Source organism: Neomonachus schauinslandi, chromosome 10 (assembly GCF_002201575.2).
Source record: "Neomonachus schauinslandi chromosome 10, ASM220157v2, whole genome shotgun sequence".
In the NCBI taxonomy this organism is placed as follows: Eukaryota; Metazoa; Chordata; class Mammalia; order Carnivora; family Phocidae; genus Neomonachus; species Neomonachus schauinslandi.
The window spans coordinates 71,459,319-71,481,163 of NC_058412.1; the positions used below are offsets into that span (position 1 = coordinate 71,459,319).

Consider the following 21,845-nt stretch of genomic DNA (forward strand, 5'->3'; position numbering starts at 1 on the left):
ATTCACGTCATGCGTGGCACATTCATTCATTTAGTCTTCATTTATTCAGCAAATATTTGTTGAACATACTTTATGTCAGGCAGTTTATTTAATTTTTTTAAAGATTTATTTTTTATTTGAGAGTGTGGGAGGGGGAGGCTGCAGAGGGAAAGAATCTCAAGCAGACTCCCCACTGAGAGCACAGAGCCTGAAGTGGGGCTCCACTCGGCTGGATTTCACTACCCTGACATCATGACTTGAGCCGAAATCAAGAGTTGGACATTTAACCTACTGAGCCACCCAGGCGCCCCTGTCAGTCCATTTAGAATGAGGTGGTCTAAATTTTTTCTTTTGAAATGAAGTCCTGTTTGAGTTTTCAGTAAGTTTTTATAGTATCAAAGAAGTGCTTCTAAAAATTATTATTCAGTGGTCAACATATAAATATATTTTCTTTGACCAGTCTTAGATAACCCCTATAGTTGATGTTGTGGTGGAAGTTTAGCAGAAGTGTATGTATGTGTATAAATAATAACTGAATACATTAATGGAAGTATATAATGGTATCTTGAATAATTATATTTTTTAAAGTTTGTAAGTATATAATCAGAAACACCTGATTATAGCAAGTCATGCTTTTAAAAAGCAGTGTTTTATTATGACTTTATTTCTGGACTCCTTACCTTAGAATATTTAAGAAAAAAATTTAAAATATTTAAGTTTTAAGTAAAATATTTAAGTTAAGAAACATTTAAAATGAATTTTATTTTCATTTCAGTTTATTCATTGGATTTTTTTAGTAGTTGGAAAAGCTGTGGTAGTTCCCAACTGTGTTAGAAACAGTTGTCAAGTGTAGTTCTTTACAACGTGAGACTGGGAGCTGTTTCTAAACACACAGTTACTAGCACAGATTTGCTTAAGTTTCCAATCTGATCTGTGGCTATGGGTAAGTAATGTGGAATATATATAATATTTGTGGGTGAAAAAAATTACTGTAAATTAAATTCCATAAACTCTAACTTCAGGTTACTGTATAACCTAAAGGACTTTGAACCTCAGCCAAGCAGTAGTATAGTTTTTTGTACGCCTTTAAAATAGTTAAGTGTATAAAAATTAAGATGTTCTTCTAGCTTCAGAATATATAGACTTAAGTCCCTTCTTTTGTTGAAATGAATCCTAGTACAAATTTTCAGTCATATTTAATACCAAGGATTTCAAAGATTATTTTTTAGTTAAAGAAGTGTGCTTATTTTCCAGACAGCTTTACTTAAACCTTGGCTCCTATTAATAGTGAAGACTCTGGTATATTTGTATAGGGTTTACAGTAAAATCTAAAAATTACAAAATGAAAATTAATGTGTGTGTGTATAACATCCTTTTAAATTGTATGGTACTATTTATCTTTTAGAGCACTGAAAAGGGTTTTTTGTTGTTGTTGTTTTTAAGATTTTACTTTTGAGTAACTCTGTACCCAACGTGGGGCTCAAACTCACAACCCTGAGATTAAGAGTTATGTAAGGTCTACCGACTGAGCCAGCCAGGGGCCCTAGAGCACGGATAAGGTCTTAATAAAAGTGTGTGTGTGTGTGTGTGTCACTGATTTTTTAAAATATAGCTACTAGGGCGCCTGGGTGGCTCAGTTGGTTAAGCGACTGCCTTCAGCTCAGGTCATGATCCTGGAGTCCCAGGATCGAGTCCCGCATCGGGCTCCTTGCTCAGCGAGGAGTCTGCTTCTCCCTCTGACCCTCCCCACCTCATGCTTTCTCTCTCTCTCTCAAATAAATAAATAAAATCTTTAAAAAAATAAAATAAAATAAATAAAATATAGCTACTAGAATATTAAAAATTAAACTAAATATTACATATGTAGGGGTGCCTGGCTGGCTCAGTTGGAAGAGCATGTAATTCTTTTTTCTTTCATATATATATATATATATATATATATATATATATATATATGTGTGTGTGTGTGTGTGTGTGTTTCAAAGAGTATTTATTTTATTTTATTTTTTTAATTTTATTTATTTGTCAGAGAGTAGAGCGAGCGAGCACAAGCAGAGGTAGGGGCAGAGGGAGAAGCAGGCTCCCTGCTCAGCAAGGAGCCCGATGCGGGACTCATTCCCGGACCCTGAGATCATGACCTGAGCCAAAGGCAGACACTTAACCGACTGAGCCACCCAGGCATCCTGAAAAGCATGTGACACTTGATCTCAGGGTTATGAGTTCCAGCCCTACATTGGGTGTAGAGATCACTAAAATAATAAATAACTTTTAAAAATTACATATATGGATCACATTCTGTTTCTACTTAGACATCGCTGGCTGAATATTTCCTAACTGAAAATGATGTTTTCGGTAAGTTATGGTTGAAATTGAGCATTTTTGGCATTGAGAATTATTTTTTTTTATTAGTCTTAGATTACAGCTTGCTAAATATAGGCATTCTAATATTAGATGTAAAGTGAAACTATAAAGTTAAAAAAAATTTAACAAAATGTTATTTTGAGGGCTTGCTTTTAGACTATTGTTAGAACAAACCAATAACTAATATTTTATGATTTCTTGATTCTTGGATTGGAGCTAGTTTTAGGCAGTTACATTAACTATTCATTTTATTCATTGTCTCGTTTATTTATTTAACAAATTTTTTTTCGTTTGCTTCATATGTGCCAAATCTATCTTGGGGAATGCTTCTCCATAATTTTAGGAGGGAACAAAAAATAATGGCTGTGCATGTTAAATAGGTTCATGGAGATGGAGGTAAAAAGAAATGAAGCAGTTCCTGTCCAGGGTTTTGTTTTAGGTAAAGTAGTATGTAAGATCATCATAGTTCACCACTAGTGATGGTTTCTAGGAAAAAATTCCTTGAATTGAATAAAACTAAAGTGTTCTCCATAGATGTGAATCAACATTTATTGAGTACTTACTGGACAACAAAGTAGAAACTGAGGAAATATATAAACAAGAGGCCTTGGGGCACCCGAGTGGCTTAGTCGGTTAAGCATTCAACTCTTGATTTCGGCTCAGGTCATGATATCAGGGTCCTGGGATTGAGCCCTGTGTAGAGCCCCATGCCAGACTCCGTGTTCAGCTTGAGATTCTCTCCATCTCCCTCTGCCCCTCCTTTGCTCTCTCTCTCTCAAATAAATAAATCTTAAAAAAAAAAAAAAGATGCCTTGCCCTCAGAGCTTATATTTTTGTTAGGAAAATATGGCATAAAACAAAAAAGTAAATAACAACATAAGGCAGCTATGACATATATGGTCCTTATCAGTACTGCAGATTCTTATACAATTCTACAGGAATTCCAAAAATGAAGAGAACACTAATGACTAGAGTGTTGTTGTTTTTTAAATCCTTCTTCTTTGCTTATTATAATAGTGGCCAAGTGATCTTTTCAGAATGACCCCTTTTTAAATACCTTCTAGCACTGTAACTTATTCTCAGAACAGTCAGTGGTAACTTATTATGAGAACTATGTAGAAATTTAGCACAGATTCTTTACCTCAGCACAAGTAAGAATTTAATACATTTCTTCTAGAACTGAGCTTTGAGTGCTTTAGAACAGGACAGTGTTTACAAATGGGAAGTTGAGGTTACGATGGCATTACACAATTCAAATTATGTAGCTTCATGTATTTGTTTGGTGTGAACTTCAGGTTGCAGCTGAGTTAACTAACACGTTTTCTTTCCATTAGTACTTCTGAATTCCTTACTTTTCAGTCTTTAATATTTGTTGTGTTCATGGTGAGAAGGAAAGGATTCCGGGCTGGGTGGGTGAGGTGTAGGTGTCTGTAATAATAAGATCTATAGATTTTAAATAGGAATGGGAGTGGGGTGAGAGAGAGGGTTGTATAGGATGAAAAGTTTTGAGAATGTACTTCTGAGTGTTAAAGAAACTGGTACCAGCATTATAAACCAAGCTGCTAGAGATATCATCCCCACATGCATACACACTACAAATATACGGAAATGTAACACAAAACAAGAGCAAAACTGTAAGTGCATGGCTAAGCTCTAAAGAAGGAAAGAAGAGAAGGAAACCAGAAATGAGAGAAGTCAAATCAAAGCAGTAAGTGGGAGTTGGTGCTGCTGCATAAAATAGCACAGGGACCTTTTGGTCCTGGGATGTATCTCCTAAGGGTTCGGGGGTGGAATTTGGTGTGTATATGGGGATGGGAGATATGTGGCCTTGGACCTTTTCAAAATAGAGCTAGCACTAAGACCCAGGCCTATGGCCTAGAACCCACAGCTTCCGAAATTGTGCAGAAATTTTAAATGACCAGTGATAATCTAAAAAAGAATATAAAGGGACGCCTGGGTGGCTCAGTTGGTTAAGTGGCTGCCTTCGGCTCAGGTCATGATCCTAGGGTCCTGGGATCGAGTCCCACATCAGGGTCCTTGCTCAAGGTGGAGCCTGCTTCTCCTCTGCTTGCCTCTCCCCCTGCTTGTGTTCTCTGTCTGTCTCTCTGACAAATAAATAAAATCTTTAAAATATATATATAAAAGAATATAAAGTAAGCATGTGTAAAATTTTAAAAGGATAAAAAAAAAGGGAGATGAAGCATGGTGATGTAATAGGCCTATTTAAAAAAGAAACAGTGGGGCGCCTGGGTGGCTCAGTCGTTAGGCGTCTGCCTTTGGCTCAGGTCATGATCCCAGGGTCCTGGGATTGAGCCCCACATCGGGCTCCCTGCTCAGCCGGAAGCCTGCTTCTCCCTCTCCCAAACCCCCTGCTTGTGTTCCCTCTCTCGCTGTCTCTCTCTCTGTCAAATAAATAAACAAAAATCTTTAAAAAAATAAAATAAACGGTAAGACTTGAAAAAGAAAAACAAATCAACTTTTAGAAATTAAAAATTAAATAATGGAGGGGCACCTGGCTGGCTCAGTTGGTGGAGCATGCAACTCTTGATCTCAGGTGTGAGTTCAAGCCCCACGTTGGGTGTAGAGATTACTTAAAATCTTTTTTTAAAATTACATATATATGTGTATATATATAAATGGAGATAGATATATATATGGAGATATATTGCCTTGAGATGGGTTAAATAGCAAATTAGATGTCATTGCTTTGGCTGAAAAGGAAAGAAAATCTAGAGGCACCTGGCTGGCTCAGTTGGTGGAGCATGCAACTCTTGATCCAGGGTTCTAGGTTCGAGCCCCATGTTGGGTGTAGGGATTACTTAGGAATAAAATATTTTCAAATTTTTCTTTATTTTTTAAAAGATTTTATTTATTTGTCAGAGCGAGAGCACAAGGAGGGGGAGTGGCCGGCAGAGGGAGAAGCAGGCTCTCCACTGAGCAAGGAGCCTGATGCAGGACTCGATCCCAGGACCTTGGGATCATGACCTGAGCCAAAAGCAGACACTTAACCAACTGAGCCACCCAGGCGTCCCTAAGACTTTTTAAAAAGGAAAATCTAGCAACACATGGTTAAGAACTAAATCTAGAATGTAGTCCAAAAGTAAAAAGTTGAAAGTACAAGGTTGAAAAAATACTAGGCTGACATAAAACACAACAAAAAGCTGTTAGGAAAATATTATCAGGCAAAAATAGATTTATTTATTTTTTTATTAGAGCAGGAGCAGAGGGAGATAGAGAATCTCAAGCAGGCTCCACACTCAGCATGGAGCCCAACTTGGGGCTCAGTCTCACAACCGCTGTATCATGACCTGAGCTGAAACCAGGAGTCCGACGCTTAACCAACTGACTAAGCCATCCAGGTGGCCCTCAGGCAAAAATAGATTTTTAAGGCAAAGCTTATTAAGGATAAAGAGAACCATTGCATAATGATGAAATAATTCACCAAGAGGAAGTAATAATCTTGAACCTGTATGTCCAGATAACATTATCTTACAGTATACAAAGCAAAACTTTACATACTACAAATAAAGGACTACCTATAGATATAGTGAGGGATTTTCACACATTTCATTCAGAAGCTAATAAATCAGATCATCACTACCACCATCCCCAACAAAAGTAAACACATAAATTATGTGAACAACAGAGTTAAACGATCTTTTAGATGTGTTTAAACTTTAAAAAATAGAACGTAGATGTTCCCTTCAAGCGCACACAAAACATTTTTAGAAATTAACCACATATTAAACTACAAAGGGATGACATCAAAAATAGGCATATCACATTGGCAACAGTATGGTTCCTAGAAAACTTGCTTGGTTTTCCAAGTTTCATTTGAAAATGATGTTAATAGAATAGTATTTAAATGAAATAATAGCAAAAACATTTATTGAACGCTCACATGAGCCAGGCACACTGCTGTTTTGCATGTGTTATTCTATTTAAATCCCTTCAGTAGCCCTGTGAACTATAAGACTATTATCTTTAGTAGATGAGAGAAGTTAGGTTTAAAAATGTTAATTTGGGGCGCCTGGGTGGCTCAGTTGGTTAAGCGACTGCCTTCAGCTCAGGTCATGATCCCAGGGTCCTGGGATCGAGCCCTGCATTGGGCTCCCTGCTTGGCGGGAAGCCTGCTTCTCCCTCTCCCACTCCCCCTGCTTGTGTTCCCTCTCTCGCTGTCTCTCTCTCTCTCTCTCTGTCAAATAAATAAATAAAATCTTTAAAAAATAAATAAGAATGTTAATTTGCCCAAGGTCTGCTGTTTGAAAAACTGTTTTTGTTTTTTTAATATTCCACTGCTTTAAACCCCACCTTTTAAAAAACATCTTTGTTATTGTAAAATAATAGCCAGGTAGAGAAACTCATACAAAACAGACATATAGGTTATCGAATTATTATTAAGGCATTGAATTATTATTAAAGTTGGGTATTTTAATACCAGTAGGTCAAGGAATAGAACTTTGCTGGCCACTGCAATAACCTTTTATGTGCCCTGTTCCAATTATAATCCTTTTCCTTCACCAACAAAAAGCATTTTTATGATAATTTTTTGGCTTTTTCTTTATAATTTTAATAACAAAGTGTACATTCTTAAGCAGTATGCTTTAGATTTGCTTATTTCTTCCCCCCTGTTTTTCCCATGCAATTTATTTGTTGAGGAAACTGTTAAAAGTTTGACCATTTAGAGTTTCTTACAGGATTGATCAGATTCAGATTAGGTGTTCTGGCAAAACTTGGTGGGTGCTATTGTGTTCTTTCATCAGGAGATCTATTATGTCTGGTTGTTTCTCTTTTTCTGATATTAGGAACTAGATACTCAATGGTTAAATCCATTAACTCTAGAGATTGCAAGTTTTTATTATTTCTTCACTTATTAGTATTTGTTTCTCTAGAGAAACTTCCTCTCAGCCAATACCTGATTATCTGGTGTTCAGTTTATGTAAGAGAGGAAGAATAAATGTTTATTTCCTGTTATTTACCAGTTTTCAAAATGATGACTTGGTTTTCACTAGCATCTTTCAAAATAACCTTTTTTTTTTTTAAGATTTTTTATTTATCTGACAGAACAAGACAGCGAGAGAGGGAACACAAGCAGGGGAGTGGGAGAGGGAGAAGCAGGCTTCCTGCCCAGCAGAGAGCCCGATGTCGGGCTGGATCCCAGGACTCTGGGATCATGACCTGAGCTGAAGGCAGACGCTTAACGACTGAGCCACCCAGGTGCCCCAAAAATAACCTTTTAAAAAAAAATTTTTTTTTTAAATATCATTACTCATGGATTTAAATATATTTTTTTCAGTTCATTCATTCTTAATGGATGCTCAAATTGTCCCATCTTTGGCCACTAGAAGCCTCTTCAAGTTAGCTCCCTGCCATCATGAAGTTTATGTATTTTAATAAATATATGTATTTATAAACATATTTATATAGCCTCAAAACATACATACACTAAACACATTGTTCTGTATATTTGGGGTTTTCATACTTACTACATATTTGCAATAGTTTATCAGTCTGTATAGAACTGCTTTATATTTTGTAGTGACCACATAATAGTCTATTGTATAGCTGCATCATAGTTTAATAGTTACTGATGAATATTTTGATTGTTACCCTGCAGTATTATAAACAGTACTACAGCAGGTATCTTGGTACATAGTACTTTGCCCACATGTGTGAATATATAATTACAGAATCAATTCCCAGAAATGGAATTGCTAAGTAATAATAGCTATTGCCAAATTGCCATCCTTAAAGCAATTAGGAACTTCCCCCCCACATATTATCCTTTGATGATACTAGCGTGTGATCGCACTTTTTGATCTTTGATAATCTGCTACATAAAAAATCTCATTGTAGTTTTTATTAGCATTTAAACTTAATTCTGAGTTGTCTGTTCGTATCCTTGGCCTGATTTTCTATTGAATTGTTCATCTTTTCCATACTGATTTGTAGGCATGCAGATATAATAAGGAAATTAGCCTTCTGTGACATGTACTGCAAATATATTTTCCTTACTGTGTTGCTCCTTTAATTATGTTTATAGTGTTCATTTTCTCAGCAGAATTTTAAAACTTTTTATATATTAATCAAATCTATTAGCTTTTTTTTTTTTAAAACAATTCATACTTAGAGAAGAGTTAAAAGTACAATACAAGGAGGATTTTTTCCCTCTGATTGCCCTTCAGAAGTTGCCAGTCTCTTGTCCTGCCACCTTCTAATACCTTAGTATTTCCTACAAAAAAAGATATTCTCCTAAATCACTGTACTACAGCTATTAAAAACAGAAAATTAACATCGACACATTACTACCTTCTAATCCTTTGACACCCCCTCCTTCAAGTTTCACTGATTGTCCTAATAGTAACCTTTTAGCAAAAGGATCCAGTTCAGAACCATATGTTGCATTTAGTTGCTGTATCTTTTCTATGTCCTTCATCCTATACCATTTCCTTAGACTTGCTTGACTTTCATGACTTTGACAATTTTGAAGATTATTAAAACAAATTAGAACAAATTTGCATTTGTCTGAAGTTTCTTCAGATTAGATTTAGGTTATGTATCTTTATCATAGAAGTGATGCTGGCTTCCATTACGCTGTTTAATTATTTGATGAATCTGATGAATCCCTCTACTATATGCAACCCGTCTTCCAGTTCCACCATCCCTTCTTCTGTGTGTTGTCCTTCTCTTCCTACTCTTGCTCTGACTCTCCATTTTAGGCCACCCTCCCACCCACCCCCCAAACTTCCTTCTTACCCTTCTTGAGCTCCAGCACTTTATGCCACAGTTTGAGTCTATGCACTGTCTGCATAGATACCCTTTTCATCCTACTTGATGATACCCTTCACTGAGCTGTACTTCTCCATGGACACCCTCCTCACCCTGCTTTGATTCTGACACCTCTTGCAAGACTACAGACTGTAACCATTGTGGTAGTAAGTCTTCCATTCCCTTCATCAAGTGAACATGCTCCTCACCTTTTTTTAAATGCCTTCCAAAATTGGTTATAGCTATTTTCCACTTTAACATAAAAAAATAATTTTCATTTTCTTTTAGTGATTTGATTTTTTTGTATTTAAATATATGTTCTGGGGCACCTGGGTGGCTCAGTCAGTTGAGTGACTGATCTTTTTATTTCAGTGGCTGACTTAATTTCAGCTCAGGTCATGATCTTGGCGTCCTAGGATCCAGCCCTGGGTCAGGCTCCACGCTCAGCAGGGAGTCTGCTTCAGGATTCTCTCTCTCCCTCTGCCCCTCCCCCTGCTCACTCAGTCTCTCTCAAATAAATAAATCTTTTAAAATATATATATATGTATATATATATATGTTCTACTTTGGAATTTATTGTGAAGTAAGAAATGAAGTCCAACATTTCTTTCAGATGTTTATCCAGTTTGCTGGAATTTTATTTATTTGACAGCACAAGCAGGGGAAGAAGGAGAGGGAGAAGCAGGCTCACCACTGAGTAGGGAGCCCGATAGACAGCTGAGGGTCTCGATTCCAGGACCCTGGGATCATGACCTGAGCCGAAGGCAGCCACTTACCAACTGAGCCACGGGCACCCCCCAGTTGGCTGGAATTTTATATAAAAGTTGTATCTAGGGACACCTGGGTGGCTCAGTCATTAAGCGTCTGCCTTCAGCTCAGGTCATGATCCTGGAGTCCTGGGATCGAGCCCCGCATCGGGCTCCCTGCTCGGCGGGGAGCCTACCACTCCCCCCGCTCGTTCTCTCCTCCTGTCTCTCCCTCTCTCTCAAAGAAAAAAAAAAAGTTATCTACCTCCTCTCCCCCTAAAAAATGTATGAAGTTCTTAAAAGTGTATTGTTTCCAAGAGCTTTAAAAAAAAAAAAAAAAGGGTGTCATTTTTCATGTTGCTTTTGTTTATAACAGATGATGATGTACCTGCAGATATGGTTGCTGAAGAATCAGGTCCTGGTGCACAAAATAGTCCATACCAACTTCGTAGAAAAACTCTTTTGCCAAAAAGAACAGCGTGTCCTACAAAGAGCAGTATGGAGGTAAATTAAAAGTAACTGCTTCTCTTTTTGTAGTGAAAGAATTGTTAGAAACAGAAAGGGAAATATCACCATTTTTTTGAAGTAATGATTATATATGGTAAAAATATTTGCTTAATTAGTTTTCATTTTGTTTTTGAAGGGTGCCTCAACTTCAACTACAGAAAACTTTGGTCATCGTGCAAAACGCGCAAGAGTATCTGGAAAATCACAAGATCTGTCAGGTATTTCCTTTGAGAAAACTATAAGAGATAGGGTTAAATCTTTTTAATTTTGTTTGATACCAAAAAATTAAAAATTAAATACAGTTTAATGGTGCATTTGGGATTGAGAAGGTGATATTATAGAATAAGCATGAGAACCCTGACCTCTCACTCTTTTGACTTTAATTGTTGTATAAAAATACATTTTATGTATTTAACCAGTTTCTGAAATGGTACATAACAGCTAAAAGAAAGAATACTTAAGTCAGGACAAAAGAAGGTAAATGTGTGTGTCATCTATCAAAGCAAAATGCTTATAAAATGATTGTTAACAAAACTATTCATTAGATAAAATGAAAATTATGCTCTTTAAATAGTGAGAAACTTCTTGCTAGCCCAGCAAATAGATTGTTTATATTCTGTTTGCTAATCTCTTTACAGCAGCACCTGCTGAACAGTATCTTCAGGAGAAACTACCAGATGAAGTGGTTCTAAAAATCTTCTCTTACTTGCTGGAACAGGATCTTTGTAGAGCAGCTTGTGTGTGTAAACGCTTCAGTGAGCTCGCTAATGATCCAATTTTATGGTAAGTGAAAATTTATTTATTATCTTGAAATATATTATTTGCCACCCCAAATGCTAAAAAGATGGTAGGGAAGTTGAAGTGCGAGTTGATAGTTACAATTAAATAGTTGGAACAAAATAATAATGCTTATAAATTCCAAGTTACCTATTTATCAAAAACGTAGGTTGTTGGTCCGAGTGGTATTTATGAAATAATAAATGAAGTACTTTCTCTGCTACTTACCAGTTAATAGCAACTGAGTGATTATGGGAAATGTTTTTCATTTAAATTTAAGCTTTTTAGAAACAGAACTATGTCTAATTTAAACAGGTAATTTAGTCGGATAGTTTAATGTGAAAGTAGATTTTGATACATCACTTTTGGAAAAAAGTTTGACAGTTGTATTCGTGAACCTTAAAATATGCATGCCCTTTGACCCACGTAATTCCACTTCTGGAAATTTTTTTGCCTTATGTACAGATTTTTCATAATAGCACAGTTAACTGTGGGGGGAAATTAGAAATAATCTAAATGTCCAGCAATAAGGGAATGTACTAACAATGTAATGTGTACTTGAAGGGTGGTGATAAAGGCATTTAACAGTTATTTTTACAGAGTTGTTAACGACATGGAAAAATGCTGTGTTCTAGAAAAGTGTTTGAAAAGCAGAATGCAAAATATTAGGTGCTGTATAATCACAACTGTAATAAATGAAACTATCTGTAGATAAAAAGACTGGAAGGAAACACTGCTTTGTACAGGAAGTGATAATAGTTACTATGACTACATTTCTGAGGTTTGATGGTTTTTGGTAATAGGATGTAAATGAACTGAAGATATATGAAGAGTTAAGTTCAGAGTATTTTATTGAAAGCCATCCTTTTAATAATAACTGTATGAGGCTTTTACAGTAAGGGTGGCCTTTTTCCCCCCTAAACAAATTTTGAAGAATTGACACTCTTTATTTTGGGAGGTGGACTATTTTTTATACATAGTTACATTGTTTTTAGCCAAAAATGTTTTTGAAGGATCAGGTAATTTTTTTAGTTGTTTAAAGGACTTTTTATGAAGAAATCTTTCATTCCTTTCCTCCTACAGGAAACGATTATACATGGAAGTTTTTGAATATACTCGCCCTATGATGCATCCTGAACCTGGCAAATTCTACCAGATTAATCCAGAAGAATATGAACACCCAAATCCTTGGAAAGAGAGTTTCCAGCAGTTGGTATGAAGTATAAATGGAAAATATTGATTTATATTCATAAATAAAAGTTTCTTTTTAAAGAGTTAATTCAAACTCAGGAATAGGTGTCAAGCCAATGAATATATTTATCACTCAACAAAATGTTCAGTTCTTTTCACTACTGACATATTTATTAATAATTTAAACAGTGGCAGTAAGTATCAGTAGCCTGAGAGCAGTTATACTTTTTATGGGTCTGTTTGAACCTTTTCTTAAATTATTAGTGTTCGGTAGTTTTAATTTTTATATGGTCCTTTATGAGTGGTTCTCAGCTGGGGGTGATTTTGCTCCACAGGGGACATTTGGCAATGTCTGGAGACATTTTTGGTTGTCACAGCTGGAGAAGAGGATTCTACTGGTATCTAGTGGGTAGAGGCCAGGGATGCTGCTAGACATCTTAACAGTGATGCACAGGACAGCCCCCACAACAAAGAATTACTGTCCCAAAATATCAGTAGTGCTGAGATTAACAAATTTTGTCCTTTCTTACTGGATATTAGTGAGTCATAAGCTGTTTCAGATTTTACATTGCCCTATGCAACAGAAAATTAGTTGGAATAATTGATCATTGTTTTTGATATTTAATAAAAAATATACAGTATTTAGAATATGTTTACATTAGTAGTCAATGTTTGTTTCTGGTTTTTTTTTGTTTTGTTTTTTTGTTGTTTTGTTTTTTGACATTTTAGTATAAAGGTGCACATGTAAAGCCAGGATTTGCTGAACATTTCTACAGTAATCCTGCAAGATATAAAGGAAGAGAAAATATGTTGGTATGTTTGATTTGTATTTTTATAAGACTTAAAATGGTAATCTTTCAGTTCTGTACTGACACTTTTATTTTTTTCTAGTATTATGATACAATTGAAGATGCCCTTGGTGGGGTACAAGAAGCTCATTTTGATGGACTTATTTTTGTTCATTCTGGAATATACACTGATGAGTGGATATATATTGAATCTCCAATCACCATGATTGGTGCAGGTATTCTGAAATGCATTGTCATTAAAATTTTAATGTATTATTTATATGATGGGTTTCTTAAATGCTAGTGACTTAAAATCCAGGTGAACCTTGATAATGGCTTAATGGTTAAGAAAGAACAGGAATATTGCCTATTGCAATGAAAACATGAGAGTTCAGAAATTACAGATGTATCCTTTTTTTTTTTTTGAGAGAGAATGAGAGGTGGTAGGGGGGCAGAGGGAGAGAGAGAGATAATCTGAAGTAGGGGCTCGATCTCACAACCCTGAGATCATGACCTGAGCCAAAATCAGGGGGACGCCTGACTGAGGCACCCAGACGCTCCAATTTCTTTTTCTTTCTTTTTTTTTTTTAGATGTGTATCTTGATGTCTGTACTTTGTCCAACGCCTTAGTTATTCATTAAGGAAAGAAAGATACTTGTTTTATCTTTTATTTGAAAATAAAGATGGTAAATGTTTCTATTGCTGTGTTTTTAATGAAACATGTCCTTGGTAAATTTTTTTGTACTATTTCAAAGCTATTTTTGTAGGCAAATTTCTAAGAATAAATGTAATGGAATAGTTGTTGAGCACTAATCAGTCATTTCAAGATTTGTGCTGTCTGATTTTTTAAGGACACAGTACATGGACCATTTTAAGATAGCTAGTAATTATTACTTGTTATTGAAATTTGCATTTACTGCCCCTTCTGCTTCCCTCCGGAGCCATTTCCACCACAGAGAAAAGGAGAGGAGGGTATAGAAAATTTTGCCTAGTGATTTGCAGTACCTTCCAGATCAAGGCCAGTATTAGAAATAATTTTCAATTAGGACATTTCTCTCTCTGTCTCTACCTACTCATCATCCCCTTCTTTCCTCTCTCTGAGCTCTTCTGTTGCTGCTGGAAGTGATTTTGTTTCCATAGAAACCATTTTTGGGGGCACCTGGGTGGCTCAGTCATTTAGCGCTGCGCTCAGGTCATGATCTCAGGGTCCTGGGATTGAGCCCCGCATCGGGCTCCCTGCTCCGCGGGAAGCCTGCTTCTCCCTCTCCCACTCCCCCTGCTTGTGTTCCCTCTCTTGCTGTGTCTCTCTCTGTCAAATAAATAAAATCTTAAAAAAAAATTTTTTTTTAAATATGTCATTGTATTTGATACTAAATAAGTAGCTAAATATTATTAGAAGTATTGTTATACATGAATTTGAGTGTAATGGGTACTCAAAGAATATCCACTTTAAATATGACTGCCTGGGGGCAGCTGGGTGGCTCAGTCGTTAAGCGTCTGTCTTTGGCTCAGGTCATGATCCCAGGGTCCTGGGATCGAGTCCCACATCAGGTTCCTTGCTCGGCAGGGAAGCCTGCTTCTCCCTCTCCCACTCACCCTGCTTGTGTTCCCTCTCTCGCTGTCTCTCTGTCAAATAAATAAAATCTTAAATAAGTAAGTAAGACTGCCTGTAGTAAAGGCCAGTGAAACATAGTTACCTCATAAAATGAACATTATTCTTACCTATTCAATACTAATGTTTTTAAAAATCTCCCTCTGCATATTATGCTAAGTGAAATAAGTCAGAGAAAGACAAATACCAAGTGATTTCACTTATATGTGGAATCTAAAAACAAAACAAAACAAACAACGAAAAAAAACAGACTCATAAATATTGAGACCATATAGGTGGTTTACAGGAGGGAGGTGAGTGGGCAGAAAGGCAAAAAAGGTGAAAGGGATTAAGAAGTGCAAACTTCCAGTCATAAGATAAATGTCACAGGATGAAAAGTATAGCATGGGGAATATAATCAGTAATTTTATAATAATGGGGTACCCTGGTGCTTCAGTCATTTGGGTGTCTGACTCTTGATTTTGGCTCAGGTCATGATCCTCATGGTTGTTGGGCTCTGCGCTCAGCGGGGGAGTCTGCTTGAGGATTCTCTCCTGTCTCTGCCCCCTCCCTGCTCGCTCGTTCTCTCTCTCTCTCTCTCTTTCTCTCTCAAGTAAATCTTTTTTAAAAAATAATATAATAATTTTGTATGGTGACAGAGACTTACCATAGTGAGCATTTTGTAATGTATATAATTGTCAAGTTACTATGTTGTATACCTGAGGCTAATATGTCAACTATATACTTCAATTAAAATTTTTCTTGAAAAATGAAAAAAAAATCCCTCTCAAAAATGTACCCAATCTAAAAACAATAAAAAGGTTTCTGTATTATTAGTTTTATGGTAGGGTATTTTTACTGATAAAAAATTGAATCTTAGCGCCTGGGTGGCTCAGTAGGTTGAGGGTCTGCCTTCAGCTTAGGTCATGATCCCAGGATTCTGGGATCAAGCCCTGTGTCGGGCTCCTTGCTCAGTGGGGAGCCTGTTTCTCCTTCTGCCATTCCCCCTGCTCATTCTCTCTCAAATAAATAAATAAATAAATAAAATCTTTTTTAAAAAATTGAGTTTTATTTGAATTACATCTGATACATAATGTGTTTTTTAAAAAATAAAGGTAATGTGTTTTAAAATATCTTCTCCACAGCACCTGGAAAAGTAGCAGACAAAGTTATAATTGAAAACACTAGAGATTCAACCTTCGTCTTTATGGAAGGTTCTGAGGATGCTTATGTTGGATATATGACAATAAGGGTAAGGAATTTTAAGATTTAGAATATGTATGTTCAGATCATTTAAGGCAGTGGTTCAGACAAAATTTCAAACAAAATATCTACTTTTCAGTTTAACCCTGATGACAAATCTGCTCAACACCATAATGCACACCACTGCTTAGAGATTACGGTAAACTGTAGCCCTATTATTGATCACTGTATCATCCGAAGTACATGTACAGGTTAGTGTTTCCCTTATGTTTTATTATAAAATGAGTCATTGTGTTGTTGCGCAATAGGTTTTTAAATCAATATTTTTTCTTCCAGTTGGCTCTGCAGTATGTGTTAGTGGTCAAGGAGCATGTCCCACTATCAAGCACTGTAACATCAGCGACTGTGAAAATGTTGGACTTTATATAACAGATCATGCACAGGTATTTTTAACTTTTATAAAAGGGTTTTTTCTTTCTAAAAATTTTTTTTTAAGTTCTGCTAATACCTACTTCTGATTAATTGTTGTAGGGAATATATGAGGATAATGAAATTTCCAATAATGCTTTAGCTGGGATTTGGGTTAAAAATCATGGAAACCCAATTATTAGACGGAATCATATCCATCATGGACGTGATGTTGGTGTGTTCACATTTGATCATGGCATGGTAAGAACATTTATTCTTAATAGAAAAACTGACTTCGTATCAGTTAAGTTTCTTTTTTTTTTAAGATATTTATTTTTAATCTCTGAATACCCACTGTGGGGCTCGAACTCACAATCTGGAGATCAAGAGTCACATGTTCCACCAACTGAGCCGGTCAGGTGCTCCATATCTATTAAATTTCAAATAGGTTTCTGCATTTTCTCTTCACCAAACTAGGTGAATTGAAGAGTATAGGTTTAAAAGAAATTTCAGCATCATATTTTAAAATTAATATGCAATATTCTATAAATTCATGAATCTAATATTATGTGCATATAGAGAAGATGGAGTCCTTAGGGAATTGATGTAATCTTTGATGGGAGTAAGATCTAATCCAGTAGTTCTCAAATGTCAGTGTGCAGAAAAGTCACCCAGATAGGGGTGCCTGGGTGGCTCAGTCAGTTAAGTGTCTGCCTTCGTCTCAGGTCATGAGCCCGGGGTTCTGGGATCGAGCCCCATGTCAGGCTCTCTGCTCAGCAGGGAGCCTGCTTCTCCCTCTCCCTATGCCTGCCACTCCCCCTGCTTGTGCTCTTTCTCTTTCTCTGTCAAATAAATAAATCTTTGGGGGGGGAGGTCACCCAGATAGAATAAATATAATATAATGTAATATAATGGGGACCAGGGTATGCATCTTTAATAAGCACCATTAAGTGAGTTGAATGCAGGTTGTTTGTAGGCTACACTTTGAGAATTAATGGTGTCATTATTAGTTTGACTTCCATTTTATTCCTCTTAAAATTTTTTTAATTGGCAGAATTTTAATAAGAGATACAATGGTAATAAAATCAGTTCTAAAACTTACACAGCAGTTAATTAGGCATCTTTATGGATGATACTGTATTTTAAGTGCTATTGTGTCATTTTACACAGTTTCTAGAGACACAACTTTTTGAGCTCTTTTAGGCCACTATTTCAAAATAATGCTCTTTGGTGTCTATTCAGGTATTCTTTTCATTTAATGTCTGATTTTCATTGAGGCAATTTTCAAGTCCTATTACAACATTGGCAGCATTTTTGTTAAAGAGTCAGAGATGGGAGAGGAGATGATGGCATGGTGGCCGAACGGTATTTTGGTGAAGGTCTATTGCTGTTGTATGAATCAGGCAACAGAGGATTGTTGGATTCACATATACAGATTGTCAATTAGTGAAGAAAAGGATATTCCCATTAAGGATTAATAAAGAGATTTGTAAGGTATTACAGATTTGTAAGGAAAGGATGAAAATTAAAACCTAACATCTTGGGCCTATCATCTATTTTAGTATTGTGACACAATCCTTTAAAATCCCTTGGTAGAATGTTCTTCCATTTTAGTTATTCTTTTGGCTTGGCTTGGCATCTTTGTGTTGACAGCCCATGATTGGTAGGATAACATCACTGAAGATAATCTTTTTAAAATTTTACTTTGTTTTCTGTAGAACTTCAAAGAACATCAGAATAAACATTTAAAACTAGTTTCTGTACTGTCCACTCTCTTTAAATATACACATACTTATTCTCTGAATTTTTGTTCCTTTTTCTGTCCTGTTGACATACTTTAAATTTCTATATTCATAAGAATGAATCATAAAAGATTTTCTACTCTTTTTTATTTTTAAAGAATTGTTTATGTAAAAATACTACATGTGCAAGTATAAATTATAGGACACCTCTAGGATTTCAGGGTATGACTCTAGCATTTGTCATTGTTAGCTTCATGTTTAATCTTTGAAGTATGAACTTTCCCTGTGAAAAATGAGGAAATAAGCACTTTATATTTCAGCCCATCTCCATCCCATCGTTTATATTCTTTTCTTAAGCAAACGTTTATAACTTTTACATTCCTATAGTTACTGGTCAGTATTTATTCTATATTTGTTTACTTTTAGTTCTTTTATAACAGTTTCTCTGTTGCTGAATTTTTTAAAATTTTGATTCATTCCTTGTATGGCTGAATTTTCTCATCTGGCTATTCATTATTTGCTTATTTTTAAAAGAATGGTTTACAGGTACTGTAGCTTGAATTCTTGCCACTTGAGAATGCCTATCCATTACTTATTAACTTGGCTAAGTATTACACAATTTTGATTATACTTTTTTCCTTCCGAATTTTGTAGTCATTTTTATATTTCTAGCATTAAATGTGGCTGATAAGTCTGAGATCATTTTGGTTTTTGTCTGAGATTATTCTGGGATTTTTTTCTTGTGATGATTTGCTTTTCTACTTCAGTATCCATAATGTAGGTTTTTGTCGTTGTTGACATGTTGTTTTGCTGGTTTTCTCTTCCATGTGTTCTTTAGAAGCTTGGCTGTGTACTACTTTGTTCTTTAAGTTTTATGTGATTTCCTCAAATCTGTGCCCCTTACTGTGTCTCCATAGGTTTTTTTTTTTCCCCCAGTATGGTTTTTATCTCTAATTTTTAATGTATTTTATGGAATTTTTCTAACCTACGTAAAAAAGAGAATAGTATAATAAATGAATGCCCATTTACTCATTCTCCATCTTCAGCAGCTATCAGTTCATGGCCAGTTTTGTTTCATCTATACTTACTCTTTACTCTCTTCTCTACTCTCTAGATTATTTTGAAGCAAATCCTGGACATCATCATCTCATCTGTAAATATTTCATTTAGTATGCATCTTTAAAAGATAGGGTTCTTTCTTTTTTCTTTCTTTCACATAACCAGTGCCAGTCTCATTCCTAAAAATAATTTTTCTTTTTTCTTTTTTTTTTTTTTTTTTAAAGATTTTATTTATTTATTTGAGAGAGAGAATGAGATAGAGAGAGAGCATGAGAGGGGGGAGGGTCAGAGGGAGAAGCAGACTCCCTGCTCAGCAGGGAGCCCGATGCGGGACTCGATCCTGGGACTCCAGGATCGTGACCTGAGCCGAAGGCAGTCGCTTAACCAACTGAGCCACCCAGGCGCCCCCTAAAAATAATTTTTCTATCAGTGTTCACAGGTTCCCAATTATCTTGGTTTAATATTAAGTCCATTGCAGAGTGTTATTTTTGTAAAATACAATAAGAATGCCATAGCAATGCCAAATTGCTATAAAATTTTGGAGACATTCTAAATTTATGAATTTAACACATGACAGATGACAGATTATCTATCTTGAAATCTGGCTATCCTTTCTCTCCTTTCATTTTCCTTTACTTTGGATAGTTTCCCTTAGATAGGAAGCATAAGTTTTAGATGACAGAAATTGCACATTAGTGTGTATTCTTGCTCACATTTACTTCTTGTGCCTGAGTTATTTTTATGAAAATAATACTATGGGAATATTTCTTTTCCGTGTTCCAGTCATGCCACTAGATCTGATCACCTTAGAAGATCCTTAGCTAGGCTTATGAGAACCTCCAGTTACTTGGGGAAAACTACCTTGCTAAAGGTCTAAGATAACATTTGTTAGGTTTCAGCACCCTACTCCTCCTTATCCAGATTTCACAATATTGGGCAAGTGTTTTATAGATAATAATTTGGGGTTGTGAAATAAAAAAAATTGGGGGGTGTGAAAGTTTATTTCAATGAAGATAGCATTTTTTTCCCCTCTATTTTTCATTCTTGAAAGAGTTTTAAGAGAAACTCTTAAAAGTGCTTCACCTTTTATTTTGATACCAGTGTTGAGTTTTTAACCTTCTGGGCGCCTGGGTGGCTCAGTCGGTTAAGCATCTCCTTTGGCTCAGATCATGATCTCAGGATCCTGGGATTGAGTCCATGTGGGGCTCCCTGCTGAGCAGGGAGCCTGTTTCTCCCACTCCCTCTGCCCCTGCTCCCTACTCATGTGCTTGCATGCGTGCTCGCGCGCTCTCTCTCTCTCTCTCTCTCAAATAAATAAAATGTTAAAAAAAAAAAAAGTCCCTGCTTTTGGAGTTTTGTTAATATATGTTGGAATTTTCATGGTTTGCATCTTACAAGGCAAAGTAGAATTCTGTCTATATCCTGCTCACATTTCTGTATTATTATGACTTTACACTAAAGGCATCTCTTAAAACTGATGCATTCTATTAATTACATTAACTGAACCCTTTAAGCCCATAACAGGAGATTGCTTTCCTTGTAAAATTATAAAACTGTTCTATCTGAATGTGGTAAAAGGACAATTGTAGCAATGTAGAGGCTTCTGGTTTTAAAAGCATGAAGAGTGGGGCACCTGGCTGGCTCAGTCGGTGGAGCATATGTGTGACTCTTGATCTCAGGGTTATGAGTTTGAACCCCATGTTGGGAGTAGAGTTTACTTTTTTAAAAAAAGAGCATGAAGAAAAAAATGGTTTTTGTTTTCTTTTCTTGAATGTTATCTTAAAAGATAGAGGTTACAAACTTTATATTTGATGGAATTAAGGAACATTTTTAACCTTTAAATTACAACGTGGTAAATGACTAGGTGCCTGTGACCACACCGGCCATTACAGATTAGAGCAGATTATAAAACCTTATGTTCAGGGGGCACCTGGGTGGCTCAGTCAGTTAAGCATCTGCCTTCGTCTCACGTCATGATCTCAGGGTCCTGGGATCGAGCCCCACATCGGGCTCCCTGCTCAAGTGGGGAGCCTGCTTCTCCCTCTCGTTCCCCGCTTATGCTCTCTTTTACTGTCTCTGTCTCTCAAATAAATAATAAAATCTTAAAAACAAAACAAAAGACCTCATGAATGTTCAGGAAGATAAATTGGTAAACCTGATGTGAATATAAATATATTGAGGTGTTTAAACAACCGGTAATGAGTTTAGGATAGAATTACCACTAGAGGCCTAAGCAAAGGAGAATAACATAATTACCAACTTTAATAAAAAATTGTACAGCAAAGAACATGTAGTTATACTTTATGACTCAGCTCTGAATAGCATACTAATCTAACCAAAATTGTGGTTTCACTACATTGGAAGGATATAGTGTGAATGTGTGTGATGGGAGAAAGCAACTAAATTCTTATCTTCTGTAATAGGAAATTAGTAGACAGTACCTAAAACTGCAAACTCAAAATACAGCAGTACAAGCCTTTACTTAAAAATATAGAGGTAGATAAAAAGAATCAGGTAAAAAAATTGAAGGGGGGGTGCCTCTGGATAAGGGAAAATGAGGAGAGGAGGCTGCTGTTTGCCTCAGTAAACTTAGGAATTTGGTTGACTCTCTTAACTATTCAAAATCAAAACCTAAAGAAAATAGAAAGAACATCCCTGCATTTGAATCATGTTTAGTGAATACACAGCAAAGTATACTTGCAGTATAGTCAAGACATGACAGTAG

At 36.0% G+C, this 21,845-nt stretch overlaps 1 protein-coding gene across 1 annotated transcript in view; it reads left to right on the forward strand.

Annotated features, from left to right (window-relative positions):
• The window catches only part of FBXO11 (F-box protein 11), an 84,963-nt gene that overhangs the window by 50,443 nt on the left and 12,675 nt on the right, over nucleotides 1-21,845 (forward strand). The window contains exons 2-11 of the mRNA XM_021701240.2: nucleotides 10,231-10,358; nucleotides 10,498-10,579; nucleotides 11,000-11,144; nucleotides 12,222-12,351; nucleotides 13,059-13,142; nucleotides 13,221-13,353; nucleotides 15,854-15,960; nucleotides 16,051-16,162; nucleotides 16,248-16,354; nucleotides 16,443-16,580. Of these exons, the coding sequence (XP_021556915.1) occupies nucleotides 10,251-10,358; nucleotides 10,498-10,579; nucleotides 11,000-11,144; nucleotides 12,222-12,351; nucleotides 13,059-13,142; nucleotides 13,221-13,353; nucleotides 15,854-15,960; nucleotides 16,051-16,162; nucleotides 16,248-16,354; nucleotides 16,443-16,580 (1,146 nt within the window). The 5' untranslated portion in view covers nucleotides 10,231-10,250. The remainder of the gene's footprint in view (nucleotides 1-10,230; nucleotides 10,359-10,497; nucleotides 10,580-10,999; nucleotides 11,145-12,221; nucleotides 12,352-13,058; nucleotides 13,143-13,220; nucleotides 13,354-15,853; nucleotides 15,961-16,050; nucleotides 16,163-16,247; nucleotides 16,355-16,442; nucleotides 16,581-21,845) is intronic.